The sequence below is a fragment of the Silurus aristotelis genome (genome assembly GCF_946808225.1).
Source record: "Silurus aristotelis genome assembly, chromosome: 16".
NCBI classification, from domain to species: domain Eukaryota; kingdom Metazoa; phylum Chordata; class Actinopteri; order Siluriformes; family Siluridae; genus Silurus; species Silurus aristotelis.
This window is the reverse complement of record NC_139589.1, coordinates 18,617,833-18,642,572: the sequence shown is the minus strand read 5'-3', so window position 1 is coordinate 18,642,572 and position 24,740 is coordinate 18,617,833. Positions and strand designations below refer to the sequence as shown.

The following is a 24,740-nucleotide window of genomic DNA, read 5'->3' as shown; positions in this document are numbered from 1 at the left end:
TGCAGCTGACGCACAGCACGAGGACGCAACTTTTTTCAGCTCGACCCTTGCGAGGCCTGTTTCTCAAAGAACCCGTCTTGTAAAACCTCTGTATGACCCTGACCCCTGAAATGTAACTCAGTTTCAGGGTGTTCCTGATCTTCTTAAAGCCTGGGCCATCTTTGAGGAGAGCAACAATTCTAATTCTCAAAATAATTTTATCTGCTCTTATACAAGATACACAAATTTGAATGGTCCCGCCAAGCAGACAAAAACATGAACATGATGAATAGGACTGAATGTGGCTTTGCATGGTTTAAATGACGCTCAGTTGTTATCACTTAGGGTGTACTTACTTTGGTTGCCAGCTATTTAGACAATAATTGCTGTATGTTGAGTTATTTTTAGAGGAAAGTAAATCTGTACTGATATATAGCTGCACGTTGACTACTCTACAATATATCCAAGTTTCATTTCTATTGTATTGTCCCTTAAGAAGATATACTACAGTGGCTGCTGAAATGTGAGGGGTTTTCCCCACTTTTGTGAAATACTATACACATATTTTAACCTCTCTTACTCCAGTAATTGTAAAAAAAAATTTTGTCATGGTATTTGAAGGTTTGTTTCCACATAAAACTAAATGCTGATAGCAATCATATGCAGGCACTGTGCAAATAGTTGTGGCTGTTTAAATGTAGAATACGGACGAGTGGTCAGAGCCCGAGACGACACATGAAGACGTACCTGTAGGTTATGGAGGCTGAAGATAGAATGGGGGATGCGCTCCAGGTCGCACCGCACCAGCTCCAGTTCGGTCAGGTTCACCATCTTTTTCAGGCTGTTGAGCACCATTAGCTTCGTGCCCTCGTTGTTAATAGAAAGCTTCTGCAGGTGCACGCCCACATCTGTCACCACCTAAAGAGACAATTACAATATTGACACCGAACATGCGTACACATACACGCAAGTAGGGCTGGGCGATAAATCTATGAACTCGAATGTGTAGTTTACATTGATCTGTTTTAATAAACATCGGTTTTCTCCTTAATGTCCGCCAACGCTCCCCTCTGGGCTCCCATAGTTTCGAACGAACTCAGCCCCGGCCCCCCCCTTCCCCCACGCGTTTGCCATAGAGATACACAAACAACATGGCAGCGAGCAGAGTAGAACTCGTTCCCAAGAAAAGTTAAGCAGCCGCACTTTGGTTAATGTTGTATGTCCAATCGTACACTTACGGTACGGGTGGTGGAAGCGACCAAAATACATGTAAAGACGCTTCAGAACGGCGTTTCCGTTAAGAAACAGAAAAATCTGATCATTTAAATCCCCATATTCAAACACTCATAAACAGTCATTTTACTGTGGAGTTTTTAAGAAAAGTAAAATCCTGATCGTCCTGAAGCTTAGTCCTAATAAAATCAGAATATTATTGTTAGGAAGTTTTTCTTTCTAGCTCGAAGGACCAAATGTTAGGAAGTTTTTCTATCTAGCTCGAAGGACCATATAAGGATTCTCACTATCTGGTATGCGCTGATCAGGGGATTGTACTCGCCCCAGCGCGTCAGTAAAAACACGATACAGGATTCAGAACACTCTACTTTACTGGGTATAGAATTGATTGTATATGAGGGGATTCTTGCTGTCTTCTGCTAGCTGTTGTTCAGTGGGTTGCGTGATGCAGAATGCATGCTGAAAGGCCACTGCTGAATGGCCACTGGTCAATGACGAGCGTGGAAATACAACTGAATAGAAATCCTTTCTTACAATTACCATTCTGAATACATTTACTTAAAAATAAAATGGCTGTTCAAAATACATCAACTAGAAAAGGATCTTACCTGAGGCAGCTTGGTGAGGTTGCTCTTCAGTCGTAGCACCTTGAGCCTTTTGAGCTCCCGTAGGCCATCGATCACGATGTAACGGTTATTTTCGGCACTCAAGTTGCCAGTGAGGTGGAGCTCGCTCAGGTTCTTCAGACTGTAGATCCATAACGGAATCTCCTTGATGTCTGTGAACTTGATGTGTAGCGATTTGAGGTTCTCGCGGAGGAAGGCCAGAGCGGGAGCCTCGATCTTGGCTGGGGTATGGTACAGCCACAGCTCCCTCAGACTGGCCAGCTGGGCAATGATCGGCGGAATGGTGACGTCTGGGATCAGCTCCAATTTTAGCACCTGAGAGATGAACAGAGAGGCTCAGATTTAAAGTGGTATCAAAGCATAGAACAGACTGGTAATGCTTTGATCTAGAAACATGAACCAGTCAATATATTTACTCACTCCGTTTATGATTGGTTGTTTAGAAATACCTCTGGTAGGGACTCTAATGCATGAGGAATGAGTGTCTCTAAATTTAATATTGTGGTATAAATACAGATTTTGTACACAACAAGAACAAACTTGTGTTTTCTAGCCTTGACAAGAAAGTTCTTAGAATACTTAAGACTTAGAATAACATTTCACCTTAGGTTACTGGTGAACTTCCTTTTAGTTAAACTGTTACATTATTAAAATATAGTTTATAATTTGCCGAATTGTAACTTTAGCTCTCGTTTGAAATTTTTAGTTCTCGCAATTATGGATTCTTTTCTAAACAACAAGGGCTTCAACAAACAACCGATCAATCGATAATGTCAACAAATGCAGATATTGATTAGTTGGGCTGCTCAAGTTACCGCAATATAAGTCATTGAAAATAGCGGAGAGTGGAGGGTCTGGCAACAGGAAAAGAAAACACACTGGTTTCACACACGAAGGTGAAACATCAGCACAGTCAGCAATGAGTGATCATCCTCATCAGGTGAAAATGGTGCAGTATAATGAAGTGCTATTGTGTAAACGGTTTGTTTTTCTAACTTCGGGACAGTGGTACTGGATCTGTTCTGGCGTGATTCTGAGCATTAGGTTGCACAATCAGCTCGCTCATGACATCGTGATGGATTCAATATTACGGTAACGAACAAACACTAAATCTGAAAGCAGCAGATAACAGCAGCAGTAAACGATGACAGTTTTTGTTGTGGTTTTCAGTGAATGATTATGTACTTGTACACCAATGTTTATTTTTTTAGTTTATTGTTTTAAAGCCTGTCACCTTTCTGCGTTTCTCTGTTTTATTCTCTTTTTATAGCATTTGTCTACTGCAACAGTAACTTATCTGTTTTCATACGTGATTTACTGCGGCTTCACTCCGTTCGCATGCTTGTTTTCAATGTTTGTATATTTAATTTATGCATACATCATTTGATTATTATACAAAGTGTAATTAATTCGATTCCAGATGCTTATATCTTCAAAACAAAATGTCTATTTTATAAGCATTGTTGTCAACTTGCCACCTGCAATTGTCATTACAAACAATATAAATGTTGATTAACACAATTTATACGTTGCATACTTAAATGCTTTTCTTCGTTTTTACAGAAAGAATCAACCCAGCATGAGTGAATTTGTTGAAAGGAGAAATCCCCCATGCGCTTCTCAACAAGCAGCCACTAAAAACTTTTAAATGTCAAAATTAACGATAGTTTCATTCAGTATCTGTCTTGTGTATTTTTTCCCCCAAATACCCTAAATTAGGGATCATTTTAGTTATAATAAGCGTATTTAAATTTTAGTTTTTATCTGATTAATCGAATAATAAAAATAACCGTCCGATTAACAAAATATGGTTAATTGCCGCACTACCAGCAACCAAGAAGTAGCTTGAGCGATCACTTATGCTCCCGCTTTAATATTATTACGATGAAACGTGTGTGCATATCAGACAGGAGCTAAGACTACAATGGCTGCGTCCCATACCTGGACAGAGCAGTTTGTGAAACCATGCCTGAAATAGTCCTCTGTGATTTTCTCCCCATTGTTTCAAAGATCGATCTTTTGTATGGAAATATATTCAGGGTAATTTTCAATTGCGTTTTCCGTATGTAAACTGTGGCATAATCCAAATGCAATCTACCCTTGGCGTTTTCTCTTTTGCAAACGCACAGTGGCAACCAAATTTTATTTCCCGTGTCCTACGAGTTATGGCCAGCGCATATTTAAATATCAATATTAATTACCACATCTGCTTTTTCACTTTTACTTTCTCACTTTGTGGCCTGCCAAAACTCAATTGGAATCGCAATTCCTTTTGCATTTGCGTTTTGGCACAGAAGACTGTCAATCAAGTGTCAGGGGTGGGACTTTTTTTTTTTCCCAGGGTCGACGGCTAAAAGGGGGAAACGCCAGTATTAGACGTTTTTTTGCGGAATGTTTTGAACAATGGAGGTAGCCGGGTGAAATTGTGGAGGACATTATGATGCCCTGCAACAAGCTGATGACCGTTCATACTCTACTGATGTTGCTGTTCGTCAAGGCCACAAACTTATTCAACCTGTCCATCAATTAATGGCTTCCGAGTAGGAGGAAATCTGTAATGTTTTCGCCGACCTAAGCGAAGTGGCTAACAGGCTTTTAGTCTGGCATCTCCCTCCATACTATTGATTGTAACATATTTTATTTTCAGTGAGTACAGCTTTTTGGGGGTGATGCTGCCTGATTAGGGGGGAAAAAGTCCGAATTAACAAGATTTTTTTAAAGATTAGTTTTAAATACGTTATTCAATAGAGTCCGAAATATTAAATAATATTAAAGGACTTACTGTGAAATGGAAAAACAAGCATTAGGTCGTACCTCGAGCTCGAGCAGGTCGAACACTGTGTCTGGAATGCCGCTAAGCATGAACAGATGCAGCTCCAGCTTCTCTTGTGAATTCTTGGTGATCCTCTGGCGGAGCTTCTCCAGCGTCCACTCGTTGTTGAGGTTCAGCTGGCGCAGCTTGTTCTCGCTCACCTCGGACAGGAAGACAGCGAATCGCTTCGAGTACAGCGGGTCGTACTGGTCGATCATGTGCAGCATGAAGGCAAAGTCGTTCTTGACATCGGGGATGTCGCTGTAGCTGCTCTCCTCGCGGATCGACTCGAACGAGTAGTGCTTGAGCGAGCGGCCCAGCATCCAGCACAGCGTGTACATGCAGATCAGGCCGTAGATGATCACCAGCGAGATGTAGAACCAGGCCAGGATCTTGAAGAGCGTGGCCAGTGGGTGCGCGCAGTTGTACATTCGGTAGCCCGTGAGCCGCTCGATGTCCACTTTGCAATGGACTTCGAATGAGATGAACTGCACGTAGTACGCCGTGTAGCTAATGATCAGGATGAACTTGATGACTTTGATGATGGTCTGGCGGATGTAGAGCCGGTAGACGATGTCCCCTTCCTCCACATGGATTCTGAACTTCTTTACCTGGGTGAGAAACAGAGAAGTGCGTTACGCTGACTGGAAGTCTGATTAGTTCCATGTTTCTTTTTTATCTGGCGGTTACATTTTATATCATGTTGCTAAACAACCACCAAAAGAGCCATCATCGTGAAGGATCTTTTGTGTAGGAAAATGCAGCTTTTACCTTGATGCTGGAGCCTCCTTTCAAACATGCAAAATGGACACTGCCTCACAGGGAAAAAAATAGATTCTCTCAATTCTACAGAAACAATAGCGTGTGCTCATTAATATACGCCTGTAGCTGTTTGATAGGAAATTATCCAAAGCTTTCCGACCCATAAAAATACCAGAACTTGTGGATTATTATCAAGTACTTTATCAGAATCAATGTTTTCTAGGCACAAATCTACTTGCTTTCGTAGCAGCACTCATTGAATTCAATATCTTCAAGTGAACTATGTGTATTTATCCTTATTTAGCAAGCCTGGGCGACTGTGGCGAGAAAAAACTCCCTTAGATGTTATAAGGAAGAAACCATGCAAAGGAACCAGACTCAAAAAGGGAACCCATCCTCATTTTTATTTCTTATCGACTGCAATTGTATTTAATATGAACCCCATGAGCACATGGACAAAGGCATACTATTACAATATGGAATCAGATTATGTCTGATGTATGTATGGCAATCGATAATGTCATCAGTGGGAAAACGAGCCTTTACGGAACAACAAAAGAATTAGAGAACAAGTTCCGGTCGATCGCTTGCAGTAATGAAACGTCCCCACCACAGACAACTCTGGGTATCTGTAATATTTTATAACAAGAAACTTCTCCAAAAAAACGTCCTAATTTAAACATGGTGGTATACGAATAACTCTGGTATGCAAATCCCTCTGGGGCAATAGGGCAAGAACAGGCAAAACATGCCCTTGTGTACCACAGTCTAAAATGCATGAGAAAGAATTTGCTCTCGTTTCCAGAAAATAGTTCTAGTCTGCCTCGATATATCAGCTAATACGGAAAATGTGAGTTTGTTGCCCTTGGTGGTGGTTGGTTATATTGCTGAACAGGTGAAATAGAGGAAAGGGACATGATCTTGTAAGCATGATTCGCTCAGCAGTTTCTCTTTGTCCTTCCTTAGAGTTGATTAGATCACATGTCCCTGTGAGCTGTACACATTTTCATCAAATGCTCTGTATGAGAGCCACACACACCAAACAAATAAGACAATATGACTAGTTGGACCAAAGTGTCCATCCTTGATCAGTGACGGACAAAATGTTGATTCTTGATTGCGGCTTCAGACACAAACCTTCTCAAAAAGCGCCTTGGCCTGCTCGCCCTCCTTCTTGTCCAGAACCCCGGTCTCGGATCGGTCGACGATGCCTTGCTCGATGCGTGACTTGGTGCGCTGCAGCATGGGTATGCTGGCCTCCACGTCCTGATCACTCACACTCGACACCTTCTTCTTGTCGATTGCGTCGTTCAGATCGTCGCTTTTCCCCGCCGGCTTGGCGTCGTTTTCCTCGGCTACGGTCTCGGATAAGGCGCGCGTGGTCCACGGCGAGTCGAAACACTTCAGCAGGATGGAGACAAAGTGTTCGAGCTTAGAACTGGTGCGCGGGAACTTGAACCAGAAGTTGCTGCATGCTAGTAACACCAGCGTGTGCAGCAGCACCAGGTACGGGAAGTACTTCGCAAACCAGTGCAGCTTGTGTTCGTAGCAAACGGCGTCCACGTAGTTGTACTGGTGCCGGTCAAGCTCGTACTGGATGCCGCGGGGCTCAGGTCGAGGGACGGTGGAGCTGGTGTTTAGTGTCTCGCAGCGTTCGTCCACCACCCACTTGCACGGCAGGCAGATCATCTTGTCCTGGGTCACCTGAAGTTACAAGGAAGTGTGTTACAGAAATCATGCAGACTCTAATGGTGTTTTGCTAACGATGTTTTAGAAATTGTACTGCTATACAATACAAAAACTGTAAGCTTTGTCAAATAATATACAACCCGAATTTCAATTTGTATAAAATGAAAACTAAAAGACTTTCAAATCACATAAGGCAATATTTTATTCACGGGCACATATTTTAAGACCACGGGCATCCAACAAAATGTCTTCGACCTCGTCCCTTACGCACCGGGATTTCCCTGGTCTCTCGGAATCTTTTTATATGATCTTATGTACTGTGGATAATGAGATTTGCAAAGCCTTTCCAATTTGACGTTGAGGAAACGTTGTTCTTTTAAGTATTCCGCAATCTTTTCACCCACTCGTTTACAGATTGAAGAGCCTCTGCCCATCTTTAATTCTGCGAGACTCTGCCTCTCCAAGGCGTCCCTTTTATAGCTAATCGTCTTACAGTACTGATGTCAATTCACTTGATTAGTTGCTAGATGTTCTTCCAGCTGAATATTTTCAAAATGTCTGGCTTTTTCAGCTCTTTGTTGCCCCCGTGCCAACTTTTTTGAGACCTGTAGCAGGCATCGAATTTAAAATAAACTCATTTTGAGTCAAATCCTAACATTTCCGAAATTCCGGTTGTAATACAGATGTATATATAAATGAGACTAAATAAAAGCTGATTTGAACAGCTTTTATTCATACAGCTAATTTTATACCCCAAAGGCAGGGGTATTTAAAAAAATTATCATTTAAAAATGTCTTGCTACAAAAATAAGCAAGATGACGAATGGTGCTCAAGCAACCTTTGCTATGATAATGACCTTTTTTAACCCCATATTTCAAAATATTATAAAAGCTGTCTCTTGCAATATTTTTCTTTCAACAACTAAGCTCAAGGGAAAAAAGAAAGGTTTTTGAACTAGCACACTTTGTTGCTAGTCTATGACTTAGATCATTTACATTTACAAGGATATAAACAGCTTGATGGTTTGTGATTAAAAAACTGGAAATGCTGAACTAAAGACAGATTTTATCCTACACTGGAGAACGATGAAAAACCCCTTGCCCTTAAAGAAGGTTGGCCTTATGATGATGTGTGGTATGTATGATTTGACTTGTCCAGGGGCTGCAACAATGCACTTCGCATGTTAGAGCAAGGAAAATGTTCCATCGAAAGCACACTTGAAGCAAAGACAATATACATTGCTGTGGAAAAGTATTTGCCCCGTTCCTGATTTAGTTTTTTGCATATTTGTCACACTGAAATGATTCCGGTCATCAAACTAATTTGCATGATGATCTCAATCATTTCAGTGAAACAGGACCTAATGTAAAATACATTTTCACAGCACTGTTAGAAATCAACAAACAATGTTCAAAAGATAAGCACCGTTAAAGGACACAAAGATTAAAAGTGCTTAAGAGAATGGAATGTCCGCTTATAACATAAACCTGTTCCATCAGCTATACTTCCAACTTCAAATCTTTGTTTCTTTAATTTCCCTTAATCAGGATGTCCACATGGTAGCGCTGTCTTTTAGGCATTTTGTTGGGGGGTCGAAAAAGAGATAGAAAGCAGACCTGCAGCGTGCCTCCGAACACTGCGATCATCAGCATGACGATGGAAATGTAGTCGGTAAAAACGTCCCACCATGGCTTCAGGATCCGATACGCCGGCTGTGTCTCGGCGAAATAACGCAACTCGGTTACGGGAATCATGATGGCTTACCTGGAAGAGAAGGAGAGAGACAGGGTGGGGTTAGTTATAAACTGAAATCTTTCAAAAACCACTGAAACCAAATATCAGGATGTGAAAACCATGTTTTTCATGCGTGTGCAAGAAAACAGACATGGCCTTGTCTTAAACAATAACTTTATTAGAGCAAAGCAGACTCAGATCTGCAGAAAAAGTAGCTACCAAGAGGAGCACTTACAGCATCCTTCTACAATACGAGGAATCTGATTAGGAATTTTATGCTGCTTAAATGGAATCTTTAACAGCGGGTGTGAGGCTGACCCATGTGCATGCTGTGAATTGTACAGACATGAATGTGCAGCTATCTTTCTCCAATAGGTGTATATTTCTGTTTCATATTTATCTTTGGACCATTGAGCTGCAGAATACTCAGGCACGCCGTAGGAAAGATCAGCTACAAGCCCACTTTGAAGATACGTTTTATGTCTCGGAGACATTGTCATCTGGTTTACTTCTTCCAACTGGTCTTTAAGAGTAAGACAAGAGGTCGCAATCGAGTTCAGATTAAACCATTTATTATACGCGAGCCAATTAATTTGTTTCAAGAGACTGCGGCTCGGCGTTCGAGCCCTTTTTACCGTCGATCACTAAATACAAAAAAAATGCATGTGTGAAAAGCTTTGCTCTACTCTTTCTTTTTGACTCCAGCTCAATGTTTAGATTCTTCTTTAGCACCAGATCTGAATTGTACCTAATTTTTACATTGGTAATAATGTCTGTCCAAAAAAAACAAAAAAAAAAACAAAAAAACCCCAAACCAGCAAAAACACGATCTTTTACTAATGAAACTGAAAGCATTTATTGCAAATCACCCGAATACTATTGAGACACTTGTTATTGTTTATTTAATTATCCAGCAACAAATACGGATGGTAGGAAATTCATGTCGCTGTCTGTAACACACCACAGATCATCTATTTTAATCTTGGGGAAAGTGATAGCTTGTTTACAGCAGGGCTGAGTATTAAGAACAGTAGACGTACAAATAGAAAACCTCAAGCGGGATACGTTTACAATCGATACGTTATACATTATAAAGCTGCTTCATGTGTTAGGTGAGGATATTCACGGTCTCCAACTATAAACAATGCTTGATCATGATGCATACCGTACCGTAGTAATGCGTATAAGAGCATAAGGGACATGGCATGTTGACTTGAAAAAGTACATGACGTGACGATAAGGGGCATCTTGTTGCTTGTGCACATTCGATGAAAGACCGCCAAGTGTGTGTTTGATCGAGGTCAGAGGTGTCCAATAGTAGATTGCAAATGTAGTAGGGTAGATCCTATACCATTCAAAACATTTTTAGAGGTTAGTCGGTTATCAATCCTCCCGATTGCATTTGCCACTTGATTTGCATAAAGGACGGCCAGATCTCTTCTCTTCTAAGACATGGGTCACCACGTATACACTGTCACAGATTTTGCTTAATCTAGTGTTCTTTTTTATTAGCTAATTAACTTTACAAAAAAACGATAAGTCCAACTTCTAATATAATATTTTAACTTTTATTAAGTTTTTTCCAAAAAATACTTCAATGTTTTTACAGTATACAAAAATAAAGTGGCAAAAATAAAATATAACCACACTTTAGCATCAGGCACGAATAATGCCATATAAATTCAACAAAAGCACTGCTCAACACTGTGCTAAAATTCTTGAAGTGTAAGGCCATTTGGGGCGTGCAAACAGTGACATCCTTTTTATGAAAGAAATTTTGTACACAGCTTAGTCTCTTCCTGAGAAAAAAACAAACAATAACGAACATTAGGAACCAATTTAAACATGAAATCTATGAATGCTAACAATATATAAACTGTACTGCATATTTTTTAAATGAACTGAATGTGATTAATTACAATGTTTGATTACTTTGATTACAATATTAATTGTATTTCAGAACGTGTAGTGAATTTGTCATTTTATTATGAAATACAGAAAGCATTTTAAACTCTAACTAATGAGATAATTGGTTATTAATCACGTACTTGTGATTATGTTTTATTTAATTGGCTTGTGCAAGAAGTAAACAGAAATGCACTAGTAGCCTATTTATCTATATGTTCACGTACACTACTAAATTACAGCGATCTGTTAATGTAAATCTAGTAGTTAATCTTAAGTCTATGTGCATAAACAAAATTTCGGTTATGCAAAGGGAACAAATGACCATTTTATTTAGCCTCTGTTTAAAGTATTCCTATATTTTTGGTAATCGTGGTCTAGCTTTTTGTGACAGACTGGAACTTTCTCCATTCCCAAGAGCAGAAGCCGCCATAACACGAGATGAATGTAAACAGTGTGATGCGTCGACGCGTCATTGCAGCACTAGTATACATCCCTGTTTTTTTTTTTTTTTATATTTATTTATATATATATATATATATATATATATATATATATATATATATATATATATATATATATATATATATATATAAATATATAAAAACACACACACATACACTGGCGATCAAAATTAAAGAAAAATTTATAAACAATTGAACAATTCTGAATTATTGTCATCTTCACTGCTCAACAGTTGGAGTTTTTGTTCTGTCTATACCATGCTACCAGAACACTTTTCCCACAAATTAACTAAGGCATTTCCAAAGGAAACATTATTTTGCAGAAAACACACTGATCAAAATTAGAGAACAACAATGACTGTAGCATGGAAAAAGATTACAACATTTTCTGAAGGTTACAACAGTCAGCAATTAGTAGGAAGTGTACAGGCCTCTGCTCTGAATGACTTCAGGACATCTGCGGCCACAGGACAGCACTAGTCTCTCACACTGCTCTGGTGTGATTTTGGTCCACTCTTCTTCCAGTCTCCTCCACAGTTCGGTGACTGTAATGGGTTTCTTGGCCATAACTTTGTTACAAGAAGTAAACAGAAATGCACTAGTAGCCTATTTATCTATATGTTCACGTACACTACTAAATTACAGCGATCTGTTAATGTAAATCTAGTAGTTAATCTTAAGTCTATGTGCATAAACAAAATTTCGGTTATGCAAAGGGAACAAATGACCATTTTATTTAGCCTCTGTTTAAAGTATTCCTATATTTTTGGTAATCGTGGTCTAGCTTTTTGTGACAGACTGGAACTTTCTCCATTCCCAAGAGCAGAAGCCGCCATAACACGAGATGAATGTAAACAGTGTGATGCGTCGACGCGTCATTGCAGCACTAGTATACATCCCTGTTTTTTTTTTTTTTTATATTTATTTATATATATATATATATATATATATATATATATATATATATATATATATATATATATATATATATATATATATATATATATAAATATATAAAAACACACACACATACACTGGCGATCAAAATTAAAGAAAAATTTATAAACAATTGAACAATTCTGAATTATTGTCATCTTCACTGCTCAACAGTTGGAGTTTTTGTTCTGTCTATACCATGCTACCAGAACACTTTTCCCACAAATTAACTAAGGCATTTCCAAAGGAAACATTATTTTGCAGAAAACACACTGATCAAAATTAGAGAACAACAATGACTGTAGCATGGAAAAAGATTACAACATTTTCTGAAGGTTACAACAGTCAGCAATTAGTAGGAAGTGTACAGGCCTCTGCTCTGAATGACTTCAGGACATCTGCGGCCACAGGACAGCACTAGTCTCTCACACTGCTCTGGTGTGATTTTGGTCCACTCTTCTTCCAGTCTCCTCCACAGTTCGGTGACTGTAATGGGTTTCTTGGCCATAACTTTGTTACAAGAAGTAAACAGAAATGCACTAGTAGCCTATTTATCTATATGTTCACGTACACTACTAAATTACAGCGATCTGTTAATGTAAATCTAGTAGTTAATCTTAAGTCTATGTGCATAAACAAAATTTCGGTTATGCAAAGGGAACAAATGACCATTTTATTTAGCCTCTGTTTAAAGTATTCCTATATTTTTGGTAATCGTGGTCTAGCTTTTTGTGACAGACTGGAACTTTCTCCATTCCCAAGAGCAGAAGCCGCCATAACACGAGATGAATGTAAACAGTGTGATGCGTCGACGCGTCATTGCAGCACTAGTATACATCCCTGTTTTTTTTTTTTTTTATATTTATTTATATATATATATATATATATATATATATATATATATATATATATATATATATATATATATATATATATATATATAAATATATAAAAACACACACACATACACTGGCGATCAAAATTAAAGAAAAATTTATAAACAATTGAACAATTCTGAATTATTGTCATCTTCACTGCTCAACAGTTGGAGTTTTTGTTCTGTCTATACCATGCTACCAGAACACTTTTCCCACAAATTAACTAAGGCATTTCCAAAGGAAACATTATTTTGCAGAAAACACACTGATCAAAATTAGAGAACAACAATGACTGTAGCATGGAAAAAGATTACAACATTTTCTGAAGGTTACAACAGTCAGCAATTAGTAGGAAGTGTACAGGCCTCTGCTCTGAATGACTTCAGGACATCTGCGGCCACAGGACAGCACTAGTCTCTCACACTGCTCTGGTGTGATTTTGGTCCACTCTTCTTCCAGTCTCCTCCACAGTTCGGTGACTGTAATGGGTTTCTTGGCCATAACTTTGTCACCAAGGATTTTCCAGAGGTTCTCTATTGGGTTGAGATCAGGACTCTGGGCAGGCCATGTCATTATCTCAATGTTTTCAGTTTCAAGGAACTGCTTTACCCGTTTTGCTGTGTGAAATGGAGCGTTGTCCTGCATGAACACTGCGGGCTGATTGGGTGATGAACGCAGGGAAGGAACCATATGTTGTTGAAGAAGGTTCTGATAAACATTTGCATTCACTCTGCCATGTAGCTGTATAAGAGGCCCAACTCCTGCTGCAGAAAACATGCCCCAAACCATGACACTTCCTCCTCCACTTTTTACTGACTTTTTTACACACTTTGGGTTCAGTCTTTCTCCAGTTTGTCACCGAACATAATGTTTCCCATCGGACCCAAATAAATAAAATTTGCTTATTAAATAAATATTATTAAATAATAAATTTAATAAATTAAACTTGAACTTTGGACCAGTTCTCCTCTGTCCACACAACATGCTCCTAAGAAAAGCTTAGTCTAGCCTTTTGATTCTTTCTGCTAATGAGAGGTTTGGTCCCTGCAGAGTGGGCTTTCAGTTCAAATGCTCCTAAACGTCGAGACACTGTATGACGAGACAGATCCTTACCCTGTTCAGCGCTGAACTGGTAAGCAATTCCAGCTGCTGTGTGGAAAACGATTGCACATTGAGATCCTCCGCAGTATCCTGTCCTCTCTTGTATTTGTCTTCCGTGGACGACCAGCCTTCTTGGCGGACTTGAATGAGTTTGTGATGTTGTAAAGATTCAATATTCTTTAAATCATTGATTTGGAACGACCAACTTGTCTTGCTATGGCTGATAGGGTCAGCCCTTTGGCCTTCATCTGGACAACCTGCTGCCGGAGGCATTCAGTCACTTTAGAACGGCCCACCATCTTGCAGAGTCAGTGAAACTGGAAGTTAGGCTGCCAGTTAAATAGGGGTTCAGATAATCAAGGAAATTAGCACCAGGTGCCAGATTAACACCAATAACTGGGAGGTATCTGAAAATGTTCTCTAATTTTGATCAGTGTGTTTTCAGGTAAATAATGTTTTTTTGTTTTTTTTAAATGCCTTAGATATTTTGTGGAAAAGGTGTTCTGGTAGCATGGTGTAGACAGGACAAAAACTCCTTCAACTGTGACCAGTGAAGATGACATTATTTCAGAATTGTTTAATTGTTTATAAATTGTTCTCTAATTTTGATCGCCAGTGTATATCTATATCTATCTATCTATCTATCTATCTATCTATCTATCTATCTATCTATCTATCTATCTATCTATCTATCTATCTATCTATCTATATATATATATATCTATATATATATATATATATATATAGAGAGAGAGAGACACACACACACACACACACACACACACACACACACACACAGTACAGACCAAAAGTTTGGGCACACCTTCTCATTCAAAGTTTTCTTTATTTTCATGACTATGAAAATTGTAGAGTCACACTGAAGGCATCAAGGGCTATTTGACCAAGAAGGAGAGTGATTGGGTGCTGCGCCAGATGACCTGGCCTCCACAGTCACCAGACCCGAACCCAATCGAGATGGTTTAGGGGTGAGCTGGACCGCAGAGTGAAGGCAAAAGGGCCAACAAGTGCCAAGCATCTCTCGGGGAACTCCTTCAAGACTGTTGGAAGACCATTTCAGGTGACTACCTCTTGAAGCTCATCAAGAGAATGCCAAGAGTGTGCAAAGCAGTAATCAAAGCAAAAGGTGGCTACTTTGAAGAACCTAGAATATGACATTTTTCAGTTGTTTCCACACTTTTTGTTATGTATATAATTCCATATATAATTCCACGTGTGTTAATTCATAGTTTTGATGCCGTCAGTGTGAATCTACAATTTTCATAGTCATGAAAATAAAGAAAACTCTTTAAATGAGAAGGTGTGTCCAAACTTTTGGTCTGCACTGTACATATGTGTATGCACTCCTGCTGACCAGCTTATTTCACAGCCTTCATGATGTATGAATGCAAATGTATGGTAGTCATGAAGGCAGGTGGGTGTTAATTGTGTGAAAGGGCACAAGAACATGAACATCTGTACAATAACCATAGCCCTTTCATTTGACAGGGGTTCAATTCATGCTTCAATAAAGCATCATCTACGCAAACACGCCCACACAAAATCAATCGCTCTTTTTGAGTTGAGCCCGGACCTGAAATTCAATTTAAGATACAGTCAGAAGAAAGAAAAACTAAACAAAACTAAACTAAAATTTAACAGGAGCATAGTGTGCATGTGTGTTAGTTTGTAGGAGGTATATGGGAAAGACTGTGTAAAAGAGGCAGTAAAGACTGAGTATGAAATGTGTGTGTGTTTGTGCACATACACACACAAATTCAGTCTTTACTGCCTCTTTTGCATCTTTCCCGAATGCCTCCTACAAGCACACGCACGCGCGCGCACACACACACACACACACACACACACACACACACACACAAAAGAGGCTGTAAGGGTTGAATATGAAGTAAACCCTGTGTGTAGGTGTGTCAGTTGGTCTGTAATTCAGAACAGCTCCGCGCTCCCCTTCCTTACCCACAATGCACTGCCAGGAACCCAATTTAGCATTAACAGCTAAAGCCATTAAACCTGAGGTTTTGACCGATTAGAGTGCTGTTTCCGTACACTCCCTTAACGGTGCCCCTGCATGCACACATGTATGTACACATGGCCACACGAGAGAAGCGCCAGATGTATCTAATTTAGATACAATCAAGCTTTGTTTAAGGAAACAGCAAGTCTCAAGACGCATGTTATTAGACATCTGCAGTGTTCCGTCTTGAACTGGCGACCTCTACGCCAGAACACCGTTTTGGACGAAGCGATGAAAAGCATTCGCTTCAAAATGCCCTAGGAAACTAGTGTTCGGAAAAACTGGAGAACGTGTTACTTCTACAGAGGAGACTAGAGAGATATCGGGCGTGGTCCTGATTGCTTTCGAATTTTCTTTTCTTAAGACACAAACACACACCCACACACCCACACTTAAACATGCATCAAGGCAGTAATAAAGGACCACTTATACTTACAGCCAAGCAGGCTTCCGGCACTGCACTGTGATTGGATGATCGAGGCAAATGAATGAACTGTGGGGGTGAAACTAACGCAAGCTCCGGCTGTGTCTCACACTTTCTCTTCAAATGCTTATAACAGTAGAGCGCGAGTCGTAACTGTAACCATTTTAGAGCAAACAGCTTCTAAACCCGAAGGTGCCATGTAATGTAAAAGTCCACATTACGCTTAAGACTGGTTTATACTTAAATGCTTTGAACCTTGCTTACCTGTAAGCGAGATGGATACTGCATTAATCCTTCAGCCTTTTTGAGCATCCTTTATGCATGTAGTTTGAGAAGGAAATGAGCTTCCATGAAAGAAATACCAACCTAAAAAATAATGGGGGCACTATGTGACCCTATATAGCACCATATAGGTTATGTAGCACCATATAGGCTATATAGCACCATGTGACAGTGTCAATGAGTGATTACATGTTGAAAAATCACATACTTTAACCTTAAAAACTAAAGGCTATTAAAAAGTGGGTTTTGTGTCTTCAGGATTTCAATGACTATACATTGTACACTTTTACTTTACGAGGCAGACAGTTTTTGCAAATATATATTACAGTTTATATTTGTAAGCATTTCTATCTATTTTTGTGAAGTATTTTGCTTAAGAATTGTGCTAGTAGCTTGTTTTTTAACTATTAGATTTTCTAATACAATAAAATTCAGACATTTGAAAGTGTGGTTTAAGTGTAAACAAATACCCTTTAGGGGCCGGTGTATAGATCATAAAAAAACGCACACATATGGCAAGTCATAAAGTGGGATGTATGCATAGTTGTACACATTTATGGGATTTTTATGAATATACACAAAATATGACTAGGAAAGGTCTGGATCACATTTTGTCAGTAGCCTTTTCACCCCCTAAATCAATAAAAAAACAATAGTCGGTCGATTGGAGTAATTTTTCTCTTGTCACGCAATCGAGCTGTTTATATGGAAACACTACAGATTCGGTAAATTTTTTTTAGTCTCTTCAGAATTAAATAAATTGTAATAAGGGACATGTTGGAGAAAATTCCCAAAAGGCTTTAATCAAGCTATGAAAAATGTACAAAATCTGCGAATCGTGCTTTTAAGTAAATGCATCCAATTATTCGGTGAAAATTTTTATAATCGTTGTCAGCCCCAGCAAGCATTCTCATCATTTATTTACACGCCAGATCGTTCGCAACCCGTCAGCCTGTTTGATGGCCCGTTAAGATCCTCCTCCTTTTCCCAAAGACTATAAAAGGCTGCAGGTTTTCAAAGTCGCTCTCATTCGGCTCTCGGAAGCAATTTAAATGAAGTAGAACTAGCCATTAACTAGAACGTGTGATGGCAGTTATTTCTGCCCTGCATTGTGGTTGCCAGATTGAAGCGGCTAAATTACTCACAGCTGCCCACGGTCTGATTCATCCCAGACAAAGTGTGTGACAGTGTTTTGCCATTTAAGTCCTCAGCTTCCTCGAAATTAACAATTTGCCTGTTGGACTGCTTAGAGGAAAAGATCAAATATGATGAACACGGACCAAGCGCACAAAGACACAGAAGTCCGAACATGAAATTTAACCGCTTGCAGTAGAGATCGACTAAAGTAGAAGGAAGACTTGAGTCATTTGGATTCAGCAAGTCCTATTTAATAACACAGTGAAAGAGAGGAAAAGCTGCTCGAGAAGATTTTCTTAAAACTCATAGACGAAGGTCAAGAAAAACAAAGAGTGTTTAAAAGACGTATAAACAATGCCTTAGAAGGTCTACAAGGGATAAGAGGTTGTGGGTTTGCTAACACTCCCACGGTCTGATCATCAAGGCTCTTTTTTCTGGTTAGTGTTGTGCTTTATCCATAAAATTAAGTGATTCATATAAAATGAAGCAAACAAAAAATATGTTTATAATATACAGTACAGACCAAAAGTTTGGACACACCTTCTTATGCAAAGAGTTTTCTTTATTTTCATGACTATGAAAATTGTAGAGTCACACTGAAGGCATCAAGGGCTATTTGACCAAGAAGGAGAGTGATGGGGTGCTGCGCCAGATGACCTGACCTCCACAGTCACCGGACCTGAACCCAATCGAGATGGTTTAGGGGTGAGCTGGACCGCAGAGTGAAGGCAAAAGGGCCAACAAGTGCCAAGCATCTCTCGGGGAACTCCTTCAAGACTGTTGGAAGACCATTTCAGGTGACTACCTCTTGAAGCTCATCAAGAGAATGCCAAGTGTGTGCAAATCAGTAATCAAAGCAAAAGGTGGCTACTTTGAAGAACCTAGAATGACATTTTTCAGTTGTTTCACACTTTTTTGTTATGTATATAATTCCATATATAATTCCACGTGTTAATTCATAGTTTTGATGCCTTCAGTGTGAATCTACAGTTTTCATAGTCATGGAAATAAAGAAAACTCTTTGAATGAGAAGGTGTGTCCAAACTTTTGGTCTGTACTGTATATATTTTTTTCCAACCATTTGTTTTTTTTTCCCAAACTGTTGGCACAAATTTGGAAGCACACAATTGTACAGAACGTATTAAGATGTGATAGCAGTACATTTTCCCTTCACCTAAACCAGGAGACTTAAACCTGTTGAAGTGTGACTATGCTCCTAAACACAATTTCAGTTCTATTAAAATATGGCTTGCATGGGTTGGCGGGAAAAAAATTCTTGTGTGGCCTGCTATAGAGCTCCGACATCAACCCTATTGCACACCTTTGGGATAAATTAAAATGCTGTTTGCATCCCAGACCTCCTCACACTATATCAACACCTAACTTTACCAGGGGTGACCCCAAATAGTCGAAGATTCGATGCTTGGATACGAGGAGCCTGATTCGACTAGCAATCCCACAGGCTAATCTTTGCAGAGGTGTTATGAAATGAGGATCGTCTTATTTTGGTTAAATGGGGGTGCTCAAGGTCCGATTTCACTTAGAACTACCGGTTTTCTCCCAATAAGTTAATATACGGCCCATTATGATAAACTTTCTTTCAGCTTCTCCCGTTAGGGGTCGCCACAGCGGATCCTCCGCATGTTTGATTTGGCACGTTTTTATGCTGGATGCCCTTCCTAACGCAACCCTCCCCATTTATCCGGGCTTGGGACCGCCACTGAGAGTGGCTGGGGTTGGTCCCTGAACGGGGTTCGAACCCGGGCTGCAGCGGTAAGAGCACCGCATCCTAACCACTAAACCACCAGGGACCTCGGCCCATTATGATAAATGTTGTACATTTAAAATGTGAAAAGAAAGAAGCTTTCAATACATATTTTTTTCCATGCGTGAATAAATCCAACCACCCCCGTGTCAGTTTGACTTTCCATTACCTGCATCTTGGTGGATTTCAATCTGTAACAATGTCTGGAATATTCTGTAATGGTATATTCTGTTGTAATTTAATCAGTGGCACTTGCAAAGCATCATTATAATTGCTCATACTTATTATTCTGTCAATTAATTTTTTATTTGTTTTTCAGTGCATCGATGTTGCGCTCGTGTACGAATCTTATGCTCAGGTGTCCAAACTTGTCTACACAGTGCAAGTTACTGATTACTCCAATTCAGGCACAATAAACCAACATTATCTGTCATATAAGTAAGTGGGACAAGTGGGTGCTTCTTTAAGAAACATGACTGCAACCAGTGCAATTTTTTAACTGCTCTGCTGATGCGGTTTCACAGGGGAGTGTTACATACTGGAAGGAAAGTGCCACCTACCATACTTTTTTCCCTTTTCTATCTCATAGAAGCTCACAATTGGCTAGTGTGCATGTTATTGACATGAAGGACCGACATCCTTCTTACCTGTCCTCTCACTCTCCTGGCTCATGGACAGAGACTGCTGTGGCTTTGTCGGTATTAGAACTAATGATAAGATGAATCCTTTTTGCACTACACGGGAGCCAATTAATTCAATTGTGATTGGTCCAAAATTAAATAAAGGCCAATTAAAAAAAAATAATAATTTGGCAAGGTGAGTTAAGTTCTGGCATGTGGAATCAACTCGAGAGATTTGGGTTTGTTTCTTTGAGGCTTTCAATTCCTGGAATCAGTAAATCGACAGTTTTTCTTTTTTTTTTTTTTGGAATTCGACTTTCAGCAAAAAATAGCTCTTTGAGGCATGACCTAGCCTACTCAGAAATCAGTATGGGGTTGTATACTGGAATTTGTTTATAATTTAACAAATGAGCAATTTACAGTAGCGTAATGTATAAACTTAGCAGTATATATGTATGTGGCGGTGGGCACGTGGACAAGTGGTGGTTTGCGAGTGGAGGGTGGAGCTAAAACTGCACTTTGAAACACCAAAAATCCAGGAAAGAAATCCGTGCTCTAACACAACTGAACTCTGTCGATCGCTGGCGAGAGTAAGGCATCTCACAAGGCAAGAGAATGTTCACACGTACCGCATATATGTCGCTACACTACTGCCTGCTGCGCCAAACTTAAAATATTTGTACTGTATCGCTATATTCATCGTACAATCTAGAAATCGTGCCATTGTAACTCAGGGATTGACTGCGAATCATCATTCCAGCCCTTGATCTGCAACATGATTATATTCTACCTAAAGGCAGTCTAGCCTTCACAGCCAATTAAACTGATCAGCAGACCCAGATCCATGATAAATCAATTTACTGAGTAAATGTGCTCTTTCAGTACTGATTCGTGCAAATCTGCGTGTGAAAGATTCTGAGCGAACTGCCATTTAAAGTGTGTGTTTAACTAGGAATTAGGGTTAAGAGGGGAAAAGACTAGCACCAAGTGATGGGGTTAAGAAGAAGAAGAAGAAGCAGAAAAAATAGCAATGAAAAGGTGACATGGTTGTTATGGGAATAAAGATGACAGAGAAAGCGGAAGTGAGATTACACAAATTGGGTGAAATTATTTTAGCTGTACAAGTGTTTGAGTGTGTGTAAATGTGAGCGAGATCACGGGGGTCAGGAAAGGTGACTCAGCTCAGACAGAATGACGTCTATACGCCGACTCCTGTACAATAGTTATCCCACGCACGCTCTCACACACACACACACACACACACACACACACACAGAGCTAATGCTGCTAACACAAAAGGAAAAGTGGTAGCAAACTGTGATTGCTAGTTCTTGCATGTACATTTCAATTTTATTTGCTAGCCACACATTAGGACCCAATCCAAGTGTCAAATCCATCCAAAAGTGGGACTCTGTGTGTGTGTATATGTGTGTGAGAGTGAAAGAGAGAAGATTAAGAGAAGAAAAAAAAAAACTTGTCAAGGAACAGAGACTCTTTTTTTTTCCTTTTCATTCACTTGCTTTTCTCTCTCCATCTCTGTGTGTGTATGTGTCTGTGTGTGTGTTGGGTGTTGTCGGTCTCTGGGCGGATCCTTTCCCAACACAACTGCAGGCTAATCACGCTATTTGGGGTGGGTATCCAGTAAACATGCACATGCAGACACGCAGACACAAGCGCACACACAATGGCAGGGGCAGTGACGCTCACATACACACACGTACACACAAACAGAGGTAGGTAGCCAGGCACACATATCCTTAAACATATATACACCTCTCTCTCACTCTCTTCCTCTCTACTAATGCTTCCATCTCTCTATGCTTTTTAGTTCAATTCCAATCAATTGAATGTGGTTTGCCGGTAACAGTGTTTGTATGTGTGGATCAAGCTCAGCTTACAGTGTGTACAGGAATAACTAGAGTCTCTCAAGCCTTGTCTCTTGATCATCTCTCTCTCTTTCCACTCCCTTTCTTTCTATTTGTGTCTTCCTCTCTCTGCCCATCGTTCTCTGCCCTATCTGTGTTTCCGTCTCACTCTTTCTGTCTCCATCCACCTCGGAGTATCTCCCATTCTTTTTCTGTCTCAAAAAGTTTTGTTTCTATGTATTTGCCTAACAAGCGCAGTACAGCAGCCTAACGCACACACACAGCGTATATTTTCCCTATCTATCTCGCACACGCACACACACACACACACACACACACACACACACTTTAGTGACTATACCAGCCTTCTGTACAAAATCCCACCATCGAATAACACAGTGGGTTTTTTTTTTTGATTACACACGCACACACTTCAGTGCCTCTTTGTTCTGTTCCTAAAGTCAAAGAACCAAAAACAGGTTTAAAAGGCCACATGCTGTTTCACAGACATCATTACACTACAGTGAGAGCGGCTGCTTTGTCCGAGGACATTCCTGACTCTCTTTCTTTGAGTGTCTCCGCCCACAGACGGTCTGACCAACTCTGTACAAGCCGAGTCTCTTTGTGTCACACAAACGACTACACCTTCTGGTAAGCAACATGCTTACAATAGACCCAATATAGCATGTGTGTGTGTGTGTGTGTGTGTGTGTGTGCATGCCTGCCTCTATAACCGAACCTGTTCCATACATCTGCCAGGTCTCTTTAATATCATTAAATATTAACGCTGAATGCTCATTATTCTTTCGCTTCTGTACTTTAGGTCCATCAAACACACCAGACACACACATTGCCTCTTTCGTGCAAACTCTTTTTCTTTCCTTCATACACACACACACAAAGGGCCTGTTGTCTATCTGTCTTAGGACCATGATTCTCCAAGGACACCGGGTCCCTACCAGCTGCTTCTGCAACCCAAATATTTAAAGAAACAAAAACATTAAACACACACATTACAAATAGACACACTATGTTGTCAGATGTGCCATAATGTTGCACAGGCAGATACCATCCTGTTCACACAATCAGATTCTACACTCAGTTCATCTCATCACCTGACTGAATGATGCAATAATTACACATGCATATACACACAAACACACACAACATCCAACCAGATACACAAACATTGGGAGGCGAAAGAGCACACCGGGTTTAAACACTTAACCGGCCCGTAAATCAAACTGACCTTTGTGTGTGCGTCAGCAGTAATATACGATTTACAGCTGTCCAAGAAATCGGTGCTGATAAACTACGACTTAAGGTCCAATCGTATAAAATCCTTGTTCTGGAGACAAGCAGTTCACACGACTGACTGACAACAGAACTCACAACACGTCTGAGTCAAATCTGACTCGTCATTGGTGGCCTGATGGTGTATAAAGGGGGGGATTAGGCTCTTGATCGGTAACACTACACCGAACAAACCCTAAGTTGGATAAACACTCCTCCAAAAAGTGCACAAAAGTGCCGACTTGCCCCGAAATCCACCCTCTTAGAAATGAGTAAACTCCGCCCAACGGCGACCAACTTCTCAAGCAAGCAATGGTTGGAAATGGGAAAAGGCATGGCCCAAAATGCGCAGACGCAATGTTTACCGGGGGGGGCATATGTATACATATGTAAACATTCTAGAGGAAACAACACTAATAAAGTTGGAGTCAACAAAATGCTAGATAGAAGCGATCACCGAGGGGGTCGGCAATCAAAAAAATGTAGATGATTTACTTCAGACTTCGATAGATGATTACTATTAATTTTTAAACACTATTTTACAAAAAGAGTGACCTGATTTGTTTGTTAGTTTTTCTGTAAGAAAAGTAGGTGTGAATTTAAATATGTTAAATAAATATATTGTTAAATAGAGTGAGTTTAACACTTTTAATAGACATGGGACAATTACATCGATCAGGCATAACATTATGACCACCTTCCTAATATTGTGTTGGTCCCCTTTTTGCTGTCAAAACAGCAAAACATTAACAGCATTGTTGGAACGGACCACACGGGTCAGTCTTTGCTTCCCAAGTGCATCAGTGAGCCTCAGCCGGCCATGACCCGTTCGTCGGTTCGCCACTGTTCCTTCCTCGGACCGCTTCTGATAGATACTGACGACCGCAGACCAGGAACATCCCACAAGAGCTGCAGTTTAAAGATGCGCTGACCCAGACGTCTAGACATCACAATTTGGCCTTTGTCAAACTCACTCAAATCCGTATGCCCATTTTATGCTTCTAACACATTAACTTTAAGGACATTTGACTGCCACAGACTTTACAATGAAGGTACATGGATCATATGAATAGCCAATCACACTGCAACCTTTTTGACACTTAAGCTTGCAGCCACCTCAGATACACCATATTCACAAAAGTATTTGGACACCTGATTTTTTCAGCCATATGTAAATTCTTTCCTGAATTGTTGGAGGCACA

At 39.9% G+C, this 24,740-nt stretch overlaps 1 protein-coding gene and 1 long non-coding RNA gene across 2 annotated transcripts in view; one reads left to right on the top strand and one right to left on the bottom strand.

Annotated features, from left to right (window-relative positions):
- The window catches only part of LOC310738812, a 69,672-nt gene that overhangs the window by 12,538 nt on the left and 32,394 nt on the right, over positions 1 to 24,740 (top strand). The gene's annotated exons all lie outside the window — the stretch shown is intronic.
- Positions 1 to 24,740, bottom strand: part of lrrc8aa (leucine rich repeat containing 8 VRAC subunit Aa) — a 36,702-nt gene that overhangs the window by 7,745 nt on the left and 4,217 nt on the right. Inside the window, exons 2-6 of the mRNA XM_083564062.1 lie at positions 8,719 to 8,866; positions 6,550 to 7,116; positions 4,653 to 5,261; positions 1,821 to 2,153; positions 727 to 897 (exon numbers count right to left, since the gene is read on the bottom strand). Coding sequence (XP_083420188.1) covers positions 727 to 897; positions 1,821 to 2,153; positions 4,653 to 5,261; positions 6,550 to 7,116; positions 8,719 to 8,856 — 1,818 coding nt within the window. The 5' untranslated portion in view covers positions 8,857 to 8,866. The remainder of the gene's footprint in view (positions 1 to 726; positions 898 to 1,820; positions 2,154 to 4,652; positions 5,262 to 6,549; positions 7,117 to 8,718; positions 8,867 to 24,740) is intronic.